We start from the raw sequence: 18,252 nt of genomic DNA, 5'->3' as shown, positions 1-18,252 counted from the left end.
GGTACAATAAGAGAACCACTATATTAGGGGTTTTTGAATCTCTAAATTCTCTAGATTTGACTGAGACACAGGGTTCTGCATTTACTTGTGTGTGAAGATCCTTCAGCTGGTTCCGCAGCTGGAAGAGTTCAGCAGAGGTGAGCAGGATGGTGTTGAGGGTCTGCACCATGGTGGAGGCAAACTTGAGGTCCTCCTCCTTCAGAAGGATGTCAGCCATAGAGTGGAAGATGTTCTCTGCATTCAGCAGCAGGCACAGCTGTCTGAAAGGGAGAAAAGGCAATTGACCTCAAACAATACAAACTGAAAGAAAGAACATTCTTAATAATATGCCTCTCATATGTGCCTTCAAATCACCACTGGCATCTGAAAACACTCTGAACCAAACAGGAGAGTCTATTACAGCAGCCCACCAAACTTGCAGGCTCACAAATCCCTGCCTTCAGGGAATCTTTAAGGGATAATGGAGAAGAGCTCTCAGTCTCATTGACTAATATAACACATCCATCCCCTACTGGAATAGCTCAGTCTCACACTTCCTCGGCACTTTCATAATGAGCTATAAAATAATCCACTGAGCGTCCCACTGATCCTGAGCAGGGCCCAGGCATTAAAGACTTTTTCACTTCGCCATCTGTGTAAAGAAAGATGATTGAGTCAGGGGCAAAGCTTCCATAGGACCGGACTTACCATGTACTTGAAGCAGTGGCTCTTGGTGGCGGGTTGTTCCAGATACAGAAATAACTAAATGTGTTATTTTCAGCAAAGGAGGCCAAACTGACATGAGTTTTTTTTTTTTTTTCCTCTCTCATATGTATGAAAATCAAAATGCCTGCCACCTCCACACTCCAGCCTCCCACTCACAGTAGGGTTACGTATGTGGGAGCCAGAATGGAGTTTTGTTAATGGCAGGAGTTCACAATATTAAAGCTCGGGGGTTGTGATGAATTTCTGCACTCCCCCGGCCCTTTATATGTTGATGGGGTAGACGTAGAGTTTCACTGAGGCAGCATGATCCACACCCCCTCCACTCTCTTTTTGCAGCTATCAATGGGTGAGCAGAGCAGAGCACAACTCATGGAAAGTAGGACAGCAAGGAACGTAGCCGGAACCCTCCCTGCCTCTACCAACGATTTTCCAGTGACTCAGGGATATGCAAATCCCATCTTTCATCCCCCAGATCTACTATCTGGAGCTCCAGCAGAACGCCCGTAGGGACAGATCAACTCCTAGCACCCGCATCTCCCCACACGAGGGGGGGCACATCATCAAGGGAAAATACGACTCCCCCCCACCCCCACCCCAATACCACCTTCATTCTCCAAACCTCCCCCCTTATTCCATGGAAAACTCTCCAGGGTTCTCATCATTCCCTTCACTTCTGTCAAACATCAATCGTGCTCCCTCTCTCCCATTCATCTCCTCTGCTTTCTCAGCTACCCATGCAACATACATGACAGGATCCTCCAGGGGCTTGTACACACTATAATAATGCAATTGCTTACATTAGCAATGTTTTCCTATGTAAACACCTGGGTGCTGCAGTAAACATTTCCAGCTGACGCGAAGGATCAAAACACATTCTTCACTGCCTTCAACATTTTTGTTCTCGTACGCCCCATCTCAATTTCAGCACGTCTGCCAGAGCTCATCTGGCGTCTCTTTGCTTTACACAGTAACCTACTTCCAGTTGCCCCAGGACCACAATGCAGATATGAATGTAAGAGTCAAATGAGCAACAATGAAACCAAACTAGGCCAGTAAACAAATAAATAAATCTCAGCTACGGAGCATTTGAGGTCATAGGTTGCTGAAGTGAAGGTCTTTTACAACATTTCTTTCTGAGAAAAATACCAACCACAATGTGCTGTACATAAAGACAAGATGAAGACTAAGATGAAGCAGCTTCAACTACAATTACAACAGACAGAAAACTGGTATTAATTATAGAATAGCAGCCTTATTTAAAAACATGCATATAGGCATCTGTATAAATGCATTCTTTGTGCAAACCTTAACATACATAGACAGAACTGTAAGTGCTTAAGATTTAAAATTAATTATCTCATACCTTCAATAATATAATTTTACTACATTAATTCCACAAAATATTGATAGTGTCATAATTATGGGATTAAGCAAATTTCATAATGAAGACTTGTTTTCCACAAACACGTGCAGTCTTCTCGAATGCAGGAAGAGCGCACCGGCTTGAAACAACCATTACTGCTAATTGAAGGGCACCATCTGTCAAGCAGAGTCTAGTGTCCCTGTGGATGGATTACTTTTCCCCAATTTTATTGCCATCAGAAAAATGATAGTCCTACTGAGACATTCAGTGGCCACACCATGCAGTTTGTCAGGCAGAGCTGTGAAGCGATTACCTTCCATCAATCTGAATAAAAAATAAATAATAAAAAAAGACTGAAGGATTGAGCAAGCAACTCCAGTAGTGGGTTTTTGGACAGGAGAGGAAACATTATCATTATTATTTTTTGTTTCTGATAACTTTTTCAGCTAATTTGGTCCAAATTTCCCTGCAGTTAAAAGGGCTGCATGAGACTGCGTCATGCTAGGTCCTATTCAAGGCCCCACATCACTGTTTTGAAATCACTGTCAAGCTCTTAAAAGACATCATCTTCACTCTACTAGTTCTAAGATCACAGAAGCAAGTGACAAAATTCAACAGTGACTAAATGTAGAAGTGGCCAGAAGCTGTCAAATCGAATTTCAAGATAATCATGCACATTATATACACACATATATATATATATATATAAACCATGGTGCATTCAATTGGCATGCAGACACTGTGTGACCAGAGAGGTATATATACACAGTTACTTGAGCATGTTCCAAGCCTTTTATCAGATACACAATTAAGAGTTATTTGTATTAAGTTTTGGGAACTCAATTATCTTCACCCTCCTGTTTAAGTTCTAGCGCAGAAGCTCCATCTGAACTTCCCTGACACTGAACTAAAACAGTAGGTGATCTGCTCTGCTTAATAGCCTATGGGGATTTCAGAATAAAAAGGCTGTTTCTGGTAGTAAAACATCCAATTAAATCTCTCATTAACAATTGAATCTCTTGTTTCAAATTAAATCTTGAAGCATAACCTTGACAGTAGATGCCTTATTTAGCAGCTTATGGGAAAATTTAGCAACAAAAATAAAGGCAGGCAAAAGGTGCTTTAAGACAGCAGAGTCTTTAACAGCTTGTTACATGTGAAATGAATTATATTTATGTCTAGTAATACATGAAGTATCGAGAAAGTGTGCTTAACAATTATATAATGCGTGCTATATTACCATAACACAGTTATGTTGATACATATGTGTGCAACTTATAACCAACTATTGCTCACATACGTTTGGTAAAAAAAAAAAAAATGTTAGAATGTACTCTGAAATTAAAGCATAGAACAAATAAACAATTCAAGATAAAGAAATCATGGAATCCTTTTGTTTAACAAAATGTAACCCCTTAAACTGACAAACACCTCTGGTACCCTTAAAAAGGCACCAAATTTGTGTGTTTCTGTTTAATTCTGTATGTACTCTTCACTGTTGTGTTGTTTGCCAAGTGTTTGGTATGCCATGATAACTGATACTCTCAGCTTTCTAGCAAGGTGAAAATCGTTTTTTATACCCCCACCGCATTTACAATATTGACAATTATGACATATTCTGGAACCAGACAGTCTACTGATCAACACAAGACCATCCATCTTTTTGGTAGAAGCAACAAACACCCGTAGAGAACTCAAAATATCAAGAAGGAAAACTCTATTTACAGTGTACTAACACACAAATATTTTACATAATTGGATCTGAACTTATCGGTTTAACATATTATTAGATTGTTCTGAACAAAACAAGCCTATTTGCAAAGAAATCCGATCGAAACTGAGTGACCTGTGACCGTCTGAATGAGACCCCCGTTGGAGCAGACTGCGTATTTACCCCCCGGGCTTTGAATGACGCCGGGCGACACGGAAACTGTAAATCGGATGTGTTTGAGAATGAAATGCGCTTGTAGCCAATAAGCTTTCAAACGATGTGCGCATTGTAGGAATACAGTGTAACTTACATGCACAGGAGCTGCACATAACACTGCCAAATAATGCTTAAGAGGATGTAGTAACACAGTATATAACTCTGAAACATACATTATTTTTCAGTTTTCGGTAACCTGAACTTTTTACTGCTTACCTTTGTACCATTTCAGGTTATTCACTGGACTTGAACTGCTTAAATTTCAATAAAAACTGGAAAAATGGGGGTGTTCTAAAACTTTTGACGGGTAGTGTATACATATACACACACACACACACACAATATTTACTAAATGTAATACTTAGACTAGAGGGGGGAATATTTCAGTTCTTGTATTTGCATTATTGTAAAGGAGACCATTTCATGCTGTGCTCAGATGAAATCCACCATTTAAGACCAGGCTCAGTGTTAGTCCTACCATCCTGGGTTTATATCGACTGGCTCATCCTCAGGCCTGATGCAGTTGCTATGGTGATGATTAAGCAAAACAGCTGAGAAACAGTCCTGCCCCTTAAAGAACCCCAGTCTGTGGCCCAGTCTGAGGCAGCGCGCACCATCGTTCTCATTCCACACATACTTGGCTGCAAATCACCGCACTACAGACAAGGCTCAAACTGCACTTCAGAACCAAACTCCCAGAGCAAGGAATGAAGTATGAGGCTAATTTAGTGTTCTCATTGAACAACTTTTAAAAAATGTAAAAAGAGAAATGATGTGGTTCTTACATTTTCCAGTAATTTCCCAAAGCCACACCCACCACCCCCAAAATCTTTAATTTTAAAAGGAAATCAAGCATCACCGTCAAAATATTTACCAGCAGACCTGTTTATGACATTTTCAAAAGGCCTTATGGGATTGTTTTTCACAGGGGGTTCTATCACCATTTTATGTCTGAGGGAAATTCCTTTTGGGATGGTCATCCTCATGCAAAGGAAATTAGTCCAACCAAATGTGATCTGGACTGTAAAAAGACCTGGAATTAATTTACAGGGAAAGTTTATATAAAAAAAAAAAAAAAGGTTAAGGTGATGCATTACGAGAACGTCAAGATAGAAATGTTTATTAATGAACAACAAAGTCTTATTTCCAGTTTCAAACACTCCAATGAAGCTCTTTGAAAAACTCAGGATTAAACCCTTAACAATTTTTTAATATGCCTGTATGTGGATCTGAGAGACACAGACTGAACATGGTTCCGTTTTAAAATGTTCAAAACAGAAGTTTCTATATTTCTTTTTAAGATAGGATAAGCTACAGGCTGCCTGGGTGGTTGAGATAGAGAGGATTTTAATTCTCATTTGGTTAGTCATCTCTTACTCCTCATACTTCACAATGTGCCAAAACCTTTTCTCCAGACTGACAGTGTATTGTCCAATCTACATTGCTTTTAAATGGTCCTACAATTCACTAACTACGTTGACAATTATTTAAATGTGTGCAGTGGAAAGGAGTTGAGATTTTAAATGAAGCACGAAGGGGCATGCTGGATCAATAACACAGACTGCCAAGCAGATTTCAGAACCAGTATGCAATACAGAGTGCACAACGGGGGCTTTTTCCAGTGGACAACTAAGCAGCCGTGTTCTCGCAAGACCCCCACCAGCCTTACCTGATGATAAAGGCCCCTCTCATCTCCAGCAGCTTGCGCTCCATGCTGAACCTCTTCAGTAGGTTGATCATGAACTTGTAGAAGTAGGAGTTCATGCTGGGGGTGGACGGAGAGCAATCCGTGCCTTTGGAACCTGCAAAACACAGGCAGCAGGAGGTCAGAGCCAGCCATATGAGGCCTCAGTACCTTTCACAGGTAAGACAGAGAGAGCACCTGTAAAACATCCACCTACCTTCTCTCCAATGTACCTAGACTGAGGAAGCAAGGTTGGCTTGTGGGATTGTGGGGAGTGTGTAAGAAGGCCAGCTAGTGTAGTGAGAAACTCAATGTCTAATCCTACACATCTCAAGGGCAGTGACTCATTCCCCAAACACCATGTCCTTTTATTTATTTTTTCTCCTTTTTATACTCCATCTGTTGTGGCCAGATGTGCGAGAATACAACTCAAAGAAAGTGAGAGGTACTGATTTTTTTATTATAATTTTATTGATCACATATCACATTTAATATCCTCAAATGTAAAAGTCCTTGGGTGTCAATTTAAATAAAACGCTAAAGAACCACTGCAAAGCATGTTATTATAAAAGAAAATAATGCAGTGAACTTATTTAAAAAATATTACCTATTCGGTGCGTCAGAGAATGGATAGGGAATGAACTCTTGGCAATTATAACAAAGTGGAGCCCAAATGAAGTCACACGAGCCACAGGTATCTATTCAACTGTGCTAAAAAGTAAGATGACTTTTGGATAAAATGTCAATGAAAGAAAAAAGGAAATTGTATATATTGAAAGTCCTTAAGAAATTAATTGTACATCTGGGACTTGCTTTTTGACCTCCTTTCTCTGCAAAAAAGATTTACACACACACACACACACACACACACACACACACACACACACACACACATATATATATATATATATATATATATATATATATATATATATATATATATATATATATATATATATATATATATATATATATATATATATATATATATATTTATTTTTTAATTTTATTTTTTACTCATAAACATCACCACCTCATTAAACTGTTCTGTAGTGTCCCCTGGCTTTCATCCCCAAATCCACACAAGAATGGCAAACGCATACCTTCTGAGAGGCATCGCTGTCCCAACACACTTCTCACTGCCGCATTAACGAGAGCCAGCTGGGGCCTGGTCCCAGCGACAGAGGCCTGCAGGAATTTCTGGCAATGCATTTAATGTGGAAACAGAGGAATAGGAAGCATTCCACAGGGACTGGAAAACATCTTTATGGGTCAAAGGTGAGAAAAGATGCATTTGGTTTCCCAACACTGAAGCAAGACAGCCTCCCGGGGGAAAGGAGAGCTGAAGAGGAATAGTGTGCTGTCCTGAACATCCACAGAAAAGAGACGGAAACTTCAGTAGGCTAGTGGCTTGTGAAAGACACTTTTGAATATAATCTTGACATGTTATTTCACTGCAAAAAAGGGGACTATTACGGAATATAAGGAATATACATATAAAAACTGGGTTTCTAAGATTCTTAAAGGAGTGCTGAAGAAGTGATGATAAAACAATGGGCAGACTGTCTTGGTGCAACACAAGCATGTTGTCAGTAATCTCCTACAAAAGCACTGTAGAGCAGGCCAACTTAAGACAGGTCAATGGTCATAGGTAGGGTTTTCTTGACCTTCGCTCCCCTCTGATGTTTTACAATGATTCCAGCTGCCTGTCAACATCACAGGCCAGCAGGCTGCTGTTGCCAGATGTGCAGAAAAGCACTAGGCTATAAAGTGAAACCTGACACTACGTGCCCTGCTGCAGGCATCCCAGGCTATGCCTATAAAAGGACTCTGGCCCATGGAACTTTTCAATTAGTTTCTGTTCTGTTTCTGTAACACCTATCACCTTACACTTCAAACTGTTAAACCCCAGACACTTCTGAGAACTAACTCCATTTGGAAAGTAAATGTGTATACTGTAGCACATATATACCTATATATTCACATATACATATATAATATATATATATATACACATATATATATATATATATATATATATATATATATATACACATATACACACACACACACATATATATATATATATATGTGTGTGTGTGTGTGTATATATATATATATATTATATATATTACGTATAGTGAGGGAAAAAATTTGATCCCCTGCTGATTTTGTACGTTTGCCCACTGACAAAGAAATGATCAGTCTATAATTTTAATGGTAGGTGTATTTTAACAGAGAGAGACAATAACAGCAAAAAAATCCAGAAAAACGCATTTCAAAAAAGTTATAAATTGATTTGCATGTTAACGAGGGAAATAAGTATTTGACCCCTTCGACTTAGTACTTGGTGGCAGAACCCTTGTTGGCAATCACAGAGGTCAGACGTTTCTTGTAGTTGGCCACCAGGTTTGCACACATCTCAGGAGGGATTTTGTCCCACTCCTCTTTGCAGATCCTCTCCAAGTCATTAAGGTTTCGAGGCTGATGTTTGGCAACTCGAACCTTCAGCTCCCTCCACAGATGTTCTATGGGATTAAGGTCTGGAGACTGGCTAGGCCACTCCAGGACCTTAATGTGCTTCTTCTTGAGCCACTCCTTTGTTGCTTTGGCTGTGTGTTTTGGGTCATTGTCATGCTGGAATACCCATCCACGACCCATTTTCAATGCCCTGGCTGAGGGAAGGAGGTTCTCACCCAAGATTTGATGGTACATGGCCCCGTCCATCATCCCTTTAATGCAGTGCAGTTGTCCTGTCCCCTTAGCAGACAAACACCCCCAAAGCATAATGTTTCCACCTCCATGTTTGACGGTGGGGATGGTGTTCTTGGGGTCATTCCTCCTCCTCCAAACATGGCGAGTTGAGTTGATGCCAAAGAGCTCGATTTTGGTCTCATCTGACCACAACGCTTTCACCCAGTTCTCCTCTGAATCATTCAGATGTTCATTGGCAAACTTCAGACTTGGCCTGTACATGTGCTTTCTTGAGCAGAGGGACCTTGCGGGCGCTGCAGGATTTCAGTCCTTCACGGTGTAGTGTGTTACCAATTGTTTTCTTGGTGACTATGGTCCCAGCTGCCTTGAGATCATTAACAAGATCCTCCCGTGTAGTTCTGGGCTGATTCCTCACCGTTCTCATGATCATTGAAACTCCACGAGGTGAGATCTTGCATGGAGCCCCAGACCGAGGGAGACTGACTGTTATTTTGTGTTTCTTCCATTTGCGAATAATCGCACCAACTGTTGTCACCTTCTCACCAAGCTGCTTGGCGATGGTCTTGTAGCCCATTCCAGCCTTGTGTAGGTCTACAATCTTGTCCCTGACATCCTTGGACAGCTCTTTGGTCTTGGCCATGGTGGAGAGTTTGGAATCTGATTGATTGATTGCTTCTGTGGACAGGTGTCTTTTATACAGGTAACGAGCTGAGATTAGGAGCACTCCCTTTAAGAGAGTGCTCCTAATCTCAGCTCCTTACCTGTATAAAATTGATAGGGGATCAAATACTTATTTTCCTCATTAACATGCAAATCAATTTATAACTTTTTTGAAATGCGTTTTTCTGGATTTTTCTGTTTTGTTATTCTGTCTCTCACTGTTAAAATACACCTACCATTAAAATTATAGACTGATCATTTCTTTGTCAGTGGGCAAACGTACAAAATCAGCAGGGGATCAAATACTTTTTTCCCCTCACTGTATATTTATACACAAACGCACCTATATACATATATATCACCATCAGTTCATATCAATCCACTGCTGGATGAAGGCATATTATATAAGAAAAAAAATATGTATATATTGGTAGTTCTGATCTAAATTAGATATTTATACATGTTATCTTCATGGCTTTCAAAACCCTATGCAATTTCCTCAAGTGAGAAACTAAGATGCCATTCGTGTTAGGGATGTGCTACCCACTGTATAGTGTGTGATTTCAGTACCAACAGTGTTTCACAGCTGAGACAGAGAGGTCAAGGAGGTCCCACAGTGAACAGCAAAACTGAAGCCAGGATTTCCTCTCTTTTTCTACAACCTCTCTGCTTCGCCAAAAAAAATCTTCAGAGGAAGAAGCTGCTTCTCAGGCTCCTAGTGAGTCAGGGAGAGAATCAATCCATTTCAGAGAAACATGGGCGCTCATTTCCATGACAATAAGCTGCTTCCTCTCCTCTGTGCCACACAATGCACCGTTTATCATTCCATCCAGCGAGCGCGCGCACACATCCCAGAGTGCTCTGGGGCCAAGGAGGCAGGGAGCACGTTGTCATGACAACTGCCAAGAATGGGGGCCATCAGCATGCGCTTCCACATCCACACCAACATTCACAATGGCCACTCACAATTCTCCACACAGGGCATATTGCGCTATGATGCACCAGTTTCAGCTAAAAAAATAACAATAAATAACAATAAATAATAGTAATAAATATGTAATAGATTCTTAGTAATCCGGAGACTGTGACCGTACTGATGGAAACTCACTGGGTGTGAAATCTGCGATGTACACAAAACACCTTTGTGCCTCCAGAATATCACAAAATTAATCAAATAACACACTTCTCTGTGTCTGCACATTCCCCCACTCAATCACAGCATCTGTAAAACAGATTGGCAGTAGTTGGTGGATAACGTTTTGACTCCTGTCTTTTTCAGGGTGCTCATGAAGGAGGCAAAACCTGACCTGTGAGTGAACCACAGACAACGTGCCCCAGTTTAAACCCCCTGGTTAAAAGGGAAAGGGCAATAAATTCAGAGACAATTAAGGGAGGGGGGATTCAACAAAGGAAGTGTGAGCTTAGAGGGAGGAAATGCCTGGAGAGGGATCGTCTTTGGGGTGAACCTCACCAACAGCAAAAGATTTGCAGCCATCAGAGACTAAAAAGAAAACCGTATATGTACAATATACAGGCAGCCATTTTGTGCCAGGAGAGGCTGGCATTCCCAATGGCCACCAATCCTTGACATCAAAGAACCAAGTGCAGTGGGTAGCCTGCTGTGTGAAATGATCATCAAACAGACTGGGACCCAGTCCTCCTCTCTACTTAAGCTTATAATGTGATATTTTTTAATGGATACTGTGTATGTAATTGTGACAGGACACTGTCTGTCACGGAACGGCTGCTGCTGGCGCTCGCTGATGAGGTGCTCATGTGCCGCAGCTGTGTTGTCCGCTCCCTCGCAAACAGGCTGCGGACTCACGGCTGCGGGCAATGAGCACCGTGGCGATTGTGACGTCAGCGGCAGCTGTGCCTTCTCTATTTAATCCCTCTCCTTCCCCGATGGAGGCAGCTAACCGACGAGAAGGAGGACTGGCACTCCTAACCCTGACTGCCCGGAGCACCCTATTGTGTGTGGACATTTTGGTTTTGTTGTTTTTTTCCCCTTGTGTTTTGTCCCCGTTAACCCACGTGAACCCCAATAAAGCCCGGACACCACCGGAACCCGAAACTGTGTCCGGCTTCTACAGTAATGTATTGCATGTAATTTAAGTAGTTCCCAAACAACATTTGTACAAAAAACAACAAGTGTTTTCTCTGACGTGTATTACCCAGTATTTTACTGGCCACATATGCACATCGTATTACTGAGTCATTGATGTCTAGGGGCAAATCAATTACATGGAAACAAGAGAACACTGAAAAATAGTCAAGTCATGGCCAGCCATTGACAACATCTTTACAGTTCATGTCAGAAGCAGGGGAGGCATTGGCTCACCTGTGCCTGGATGTGCGGTTTTAGCTGATGCAGGAACCTGGAGCTCCGATTTGCTGTCAAAGTTGTCACATGACCCTGGAACATCAGTCTGTCCAGCAGGAGACGAAGCGATCTCTGCCAAAACCTCCAAGTCTTTGAGGATGACCTGGGAATGAGAAAAGAAGGGAGGGAGGGGTGAGAAACAGAGAGAGAGAGGTTTGTGCAGAAAACATTGGGGAAGTCAGTTGATCTTTTCATCAGGGACAAACCTGTCTAGTCACTTGCCTCCTACCTGGGATACTTTTGTAATATAGAAGTTATACTTCAGCAAAGACTTGAATGTGACCACAGTGTAATCCCTCAGTAAAAGAGGAAGGGGTTTGTCCCCTTTCAAACCAGGCCTGAAGCAGCCCAAGCATATGTGCATGTTTCCACAGCTGACTAGAGTGTGCATACAGAGTGTGGTGAACTACAGTGCCAGAATGCAGTGCTGTAGACGCCGACTCACACAGACACACTGGACCCCTAGCTCTGCCCCTTCTCCATGTTCATTCCCACAGTCATTTAGCACTTTTCTATTCTCAGCACCTAGGCCCCGTCAATGAAAATGCAACTGACCTTTCAACCCTACCCCCTCCTTCCCTCACCCCCCCCCCCCCCATTTCCTCCTTGAATTAAGTGTACATACTTAGGGGGATGACACTTCCACATTCCCTGAATCACAGCTAAGCAGCCTTTACATCAGTTGCATCAGACACCAAGGGCCAACATGCCGTGCAAAACACCAACCCCTGACAGAGAGCTAAACAAGAACGGCATTATTCCCCAAAATAAACATGTTGCAAAAGGGGTTGCAAAGTGAAAGACATGTGTGGATCTATTCAACAACAAACACAGGCCAATTTCAGTTTTGGAGAGTAAAAACTGACTACATTTTGTTTTTGTTTTTAAACCAATCAAAGAACAAGTCTATAAACTATTAAGTCACAGATATAAAATGGAACTAAGCTGGAATGACAATGAATGTAAATGTACTGGAGCATTTCAAAATAAAAAATGAGATTGTATGCTTGTTCTATGGGAAACAGGCAACAAAACAAAAATGTCATTCCAATCGAAGAGGTGGTGGGTAGCATTATATGCCAAAAATGACATTGAGGCAGAAGAATTCAAATTAGATTCTAGTAACGAAACAAAATCTTTGGGGATAAACTTTTGAATAAATGATCCGGAGGATTAGTGGTAGGAGTGTTACAGACCACCCAACTCAGATATTCAGACCAAGTCTAAAACAATGGTCTACAATTTTAGAAAAGCAAACCTTGAAGGTATGAGGCGGCACTTAGAAGAGGTAGACTGGAGCACACTGGATACAGATTCAGTTGAAAATGGATGGTTACATTTTAAGAATATACTACTTGAGGCTCAGGAGAAATTTGTACCAAAATGTAACAAATTGAGGACCAAAAAACACTGGCCAAAATTGTTTAATAGAAGTGTGCAAAAAAATATAAAGAGAAAGAAAATGTTGTATAGCGCATACAAAAGGGATAGAGACTAAACAAAATACAAAGAATATGTTGAGCTGCAAAGAGATCTTAAGAAAGGGATCAGGAAAGCAAAGAGGGAAATAGAAAGAAACATAGCTATTGGAGCTAAAACTAATGCAAAGAGCTTTTTTCAATACTACAACAGCAAGAGGTCGATAAAGGAGGAAGTGAAACAGAGGACAAAAGGGCAAAAATTTTAGTATCTTGGAAAATGAACAAGATGTGGCAAATGTTCTAAATGAGTATTTCACAGAGGTTTTTAAAATAGAAAAAACAGATAACATGCCACAGGTTAACAACAAGTCTAGTCAAACCCTAAGAGAGGTCAGGAAAAATGAGGAGGAGGTACTATAGCGACTAGCAGAATTAAAAACAAACAAATCACCTGGGCCAGATGGTATATTTCCAACAGTACTTAAAGAAATTAGGGAAATTATTTTTAGGCCGCTAACTCCAATATTCCAAAATGACACTTAGAACAGGGGATGTGCCAACTGACTGGAAGACGGCAAATGTCATACCAATCCACAAGGGGAAAAAACTGAGCCAGGAAATTACAGACCAAATCAGTCTCACCTGCATTACTTGTAAATTGTTGGAAAAAATGACTAGACAGATAATAGAGGAGCATCTTAATGAAAACCATATTCTCGTAAATAGTCAACATGGGTTTAGACAAGGCAGATCATGTCTTACTAATTTATTAGAATTTTTTGAACATGCAACTGCAGCTGTAGATCATGTGAAAGCATATGATATGATATACTTAGATTTTCAGAAAGCTTTTGATAAGGTTCCACACCAAAGACTGATCCTCAAATTGGGAGCTGCAGCCATTCAGGGTAATGTAAGTAGATGGATTATGAACTGGTTGATGTATAGGAAACAGAGGGTGTCAATTAAGGGAGTTGCTTCTAACTGGAGTGAGGTCCACAGGGATCAGTACTAGGGCCTTTACTTTGTCAAATTTGCAAATAGGTGGCTCAACAGATACAATCTCAGCAACAGGTTATTCAAAGGGACTTGGATAATATTCAGTTGTGGGCCGACACAAATTGAAATTCAATTTTGCAGGGACACACCCACCCAGGGACACAAATGGAAATTGGGCTTCAAGGCATTCAAGATGGAAAACAGGAAACACTTCTTCACACCGAGTCGTCACAATCTGGAACAAACAACCTAGCAATGTGGTTGAAGCTGAAAATGTGGGAACATTTAAAAATAGACTGGATCCTTGAATCATTCAGTTATTAATGGACACCAAACAAGCACCATGGGTCGAATGGCCTCCATTCATTTGTAAACTTTCTTATCATCAGAAAGCCATTAACTGGATAACAGAAATGCACGTGACAGTAATATTCCTCCAGCAGCCCTCCTGCTCTCTTCAGAAACCATCTGATCATCACAAGGCTCAGGGTATTAATATTTTCATTTAAAAACAAGTCTCAACTATCCCTTCGTTGTTCAGTTGGAAAACAGAATGGTGATACAGAACCGAGTAATCTCAAGCACCCGTACAAAGCACAGAGGAGGAAAATCGCACGCAACATAAATTCCACACACATGCGGTCTCTCATCCTGATCATGGAATTGGGGAGAGGTTCCACCGGGCAGTCACATGACCCCAACATGGCCAAGGGGTGCCACATGACAAACCTATCCTCTTGTTATCCCAGTCATCTCCACTCTTGGAGTGGCCACTTCCTGTTTACATGAGGCAAAGCTGATCCGTTATCTTAAAGCTTCTAATCTTCTCTAGTTATGCTTAGTCATTCCTTGATGAAACATTTTTACACTTTCTACCAGTGAGGTTGATCTGTAATGAAATGCAAGTTCAGGAGCCCCTCAGACTCCTATGGGAATATTTTTATTTTTGCCATACTCCACACAATACATTGCCTGTATAGTATGGATAATTAATAGGGACATTTTTTTATTTTCTTTGTATAACCTGGAAAACATTCATACACACTTAGATATTATTCAACAGAAAAATAATAGAGATGTTCTACAGGATGGGTGAAACCCATACAGAGATGAATACTGTATTGTACTGCACCGTTCTAAAGACGAGATATAAAACTACTGCTTGAGGCAAAATTTCGAATGCTCGACTGACGAAAGAATCTGTAAAACAAGCACAGTTAAGTACACAATATGCTGTAAGCTGCATAGAGATTTCATACTAAGTTCTTTTACTAGAAGAGCACAGGAAGAAAATACAATATAGATAAATAAAAATGTAAATACAGAACTGTGAATCTTTGTCTGTGCAGAATGGGAAAGTGACTGTTCTGCCTGAAGCGATATCTGAAATTGCATAACAAAGATAACGGCATAAGGAGTAGAAGAAATATCCTTTGAGTCAAGTACAGGACAAGTGGCCTTTGCAATGCTGGAGAAGCGTTCTGTGATGAGTCATGCCGTTATCCTGTGGGCTGCAGCACCACTTCAGGAATGGAAGTGACAATACTCCCTGGGATTTACTTCCCCTTCGGGCTACGTACCTTTGATCTCTGACACAACACAAAGATTTCAAAGCCTAAACCTGATTATGTACTAGTAGACTACACTACCGGTCAAAAGTTTTAGAACACCTTCATTTTTCAATTTTTTATAGAAATTTACGCAGTTTAAGTGTCTCAATGTATTCTTTCTGCAATGGAAATCAAATATTGTTTGGAAAGTTCTTCCCAACACTATTGCAGAAGTTCCCACAAATGTGTTGCACTTGCTTTCTCTTTCACCCTTCCGTGTAGTTCATCCCATGTTTTGGGCCATTATCTTGCTGTAGGATGAACCCGACCAACTAGGCGTATACCTGAGGGTATGTATGCCATGTTTGACAGTTGATGTCACACACTGAGGAACCATCCTTTTGCCTACTCAACAGCATACAAAAACCCTGCGTGATGAACCGCAGATTTCAAATTTTGATTAATCGGTCCATAAGACCTTCTTCCAGTCCACTGGCGGTGCTTCACAGCCCAGGCAAACCTCATTTTCTTAATTTACCATGTTAGCAATGGCTTTCTTACTGCCACTTGACCTGTCAAACTTGCAGCTCGAAGTCTTCTATTCACAGTTGAAACTGAGACTCGCTTTCTTCGACTAGTGTTAAGCTGTGCTTGAAGCAGTTGTCCTGTGAGCCGCCTATCATGCAAGCTGTTGACTCTCAGAAACAATGTCTTCTGATTCTGTTGTGGCTTTGGATCTGCCAGACTTCTTCCTGTCAGTTTCCTCCAGTTTTCAAGTGCCTTTTGATGGTGTAGGAAACTGTACTTAAAAACTTTGCTTAAATTTCAATAAAAACTGGAAAAATGGGAGTGTTCTAAAACTTTTGACTGGTAGTGTATGTGAAACCAGAAGAACCAAGTCCCTCCGTTTATACCAACTAAACTTTGATCGCCCATCACACAGCTCACAAAGTGCCAGCGACAAGTAGTGTTACAGAAAGTACAATCACTACCTTTCCTCATTGCTAGTTCATTTCATTGGCCTGCAGCGAGAAAAACACTACAATGTTTTATACATAAATAAATCCAAACCCATATATTAACCACAGTAGCATAATGACTACAAGTTGTCTGGTGATGTAATGCTCCCTGATGCAGGTGCAGGTATTCTGGACACTTTAGCACACAGAAAGACACTCTGCCAATTATGCCATCAAGGAAAGGATCGCGATGCAGCAACCTCTGATTGTTTACAGAGGTTTCTTTCGTCTCTCCCAGGAAGAAAAAGGAAAAAACGTACAACCCAACCGACACTTTCAGGGAGATGTTTAACACCTTTATCTCCCAATTTTCTGAAATTAAAAATATATTCTCACATTAACATATCCATTGTTTCTTGGGTGCCTAAAGACACAAGTGTTTTTTTTTATTATTTTCTTTAATCTTCAGAGCTTGGCGAATTCACAGAAAAACCCTCACGGACCATCTATGTTTAACACAAGACTTATATAAGCCTTTTCTGCAATGATATGCCAATTTACTGTGTCTCAACTGCTCTGAAGATGTCACCCCCCCCCCTCAACCCCCTGCCCGAGAGAGTGCGGAATCTAGGTTAGTTTCTCCAACATCAAAGACTTCTGACAATCAAGAAAACTAAACAAATAAAAAGAATACTCTTTGAGCAGTGCATAATGCAGCACCTCTGCTCACTGGAAATGCCTCCTAAACAGGAAGCCCTACTCTATCAACATTTTGCTCAATGCTGCATACCTAAGCTCATTTATAAACAAAACTTATCTTCTGGTCCCCAAAGCAGGACATCAAATATTGCATTACACTTTCAGTACTAAAGAAACAAAACCACACAAGAATACATAAAATTAAATAAAAAATATATAATTAAAATCAAAAATAGTTGTGCATATGCATATGTTTCAGATTCCAAAATGAACTTTTAAAGATGCTGATTCATAGTGCTTTAAGTTGTTCAAAGACCCCTAGCGAATTTTTATAATGTTTTCTGTAGAGATACTTTCCTTTAATACCTCTGTGATCCCACAATACATCTGAAAACTATTTTCTCTGCAAACACACAAGTGCAGTGACACAAAAAAGAAACAGTACCTCAAAATAAAACAAGGCATCCTTCAATCAGCCTTTTTTAAACACATGCATGAGAGCTGTAAAACACAGGGATGCTAAAGTAAAAGTTTTAAACTGCAAAACTGTAGGAAAAAATGGTACTGGTTCCAGTAGAGCTGCTTTGTTTAAGGGGAACCTTTTCACCAACTGATTTGACTCTAAGATGGATCTCAACATCCTCGATCTCTTCAAAGAGATTACCTCCATGTCCAGCGTCTGCTGCCAGTCTGTTAATCTGCTCAGGAGACATTTGGGCAGTCAGCAAATTCTTACTGTAAATAACATATTGCACACATTAATGTGTGGGGCTCACATTATTAGGCCTTATCTCACCTCTTTAAATGTTTTTCTTTTTGTGAGGTGTGTGTATATATATATATATATATATATATATATATATATATATATATATATATATGATTGATAGAGAAATGTATTTTATTCAATTATTTTCTGTGGTAATACAGGCGATGTCTTTCATAATCTTGTAGAAAGATACAGGAATAAAAGTCTGACAATATATCTTATCCTGTTTGGGGGTATTATTATTATTATAGCCATCTTTATTTATATTTTATTTTCAATATAGAGACGCTACAGAACCACTAAGAAACAAACTTAACAGAATTGCACTGCTACCTTTTACGATGGCTGCCACTGGCTTCTTAGTTCCTTACTCAGCTTTCAGGAATAGTGAAGCAGAAGAATTGATACCACAGCAAAT

General features: G+C 40.4%; 1 protein-coding gene across 1 annotated transcript in view; it reads right to left on the bottom strand.

Annotated features, from left to right (window-relative positions):
* Positions 1 to 18,252, bottom strand: part of vac14 (vac14 homolog (S. cerevisiae)) — a 43,731-nt gene that overhangs the window by 9,379 nt on the left and 16,100 nt on the right. Inside the window, exons 13-15 of the mRNA XM_066713669.1 lie at positions 11,396 to 11,540; positions 5,665 to 5,797; positions 86 to 260 (exon numbers count right to left, since the gene is read on the bottom strand). Coding sequence (XP_066569766.1) covers positions 86 to 260; positions 5,665 to 5,797; positions 11,396 to 11,540 — 453 coding nt within the window. The remainder of the gene's footprint in view (positions 1 to 85; positions 261 to 5,664; positions 5,798 to 11,395; positions 11,541 to 18,252) is intronic.

This window comes from Amia ocellicauda, chromosome 9 (assembly GCF_036373705.1).
Source record: "Amia ocellicauda isolate fAmiCal2 chromosome 9, fAmiCal2.hap1, whole genome shotgun sequence".
Taxonomy (NCBI): Eukaryota; Metazoa; Chordata; class Actinopteri; order Amiiformes; family Amiidae; genus Amia; species Amia ocellicauda.
This window is presented reverse-complemented; position numbering and strand designations above follow the sequence as displayed.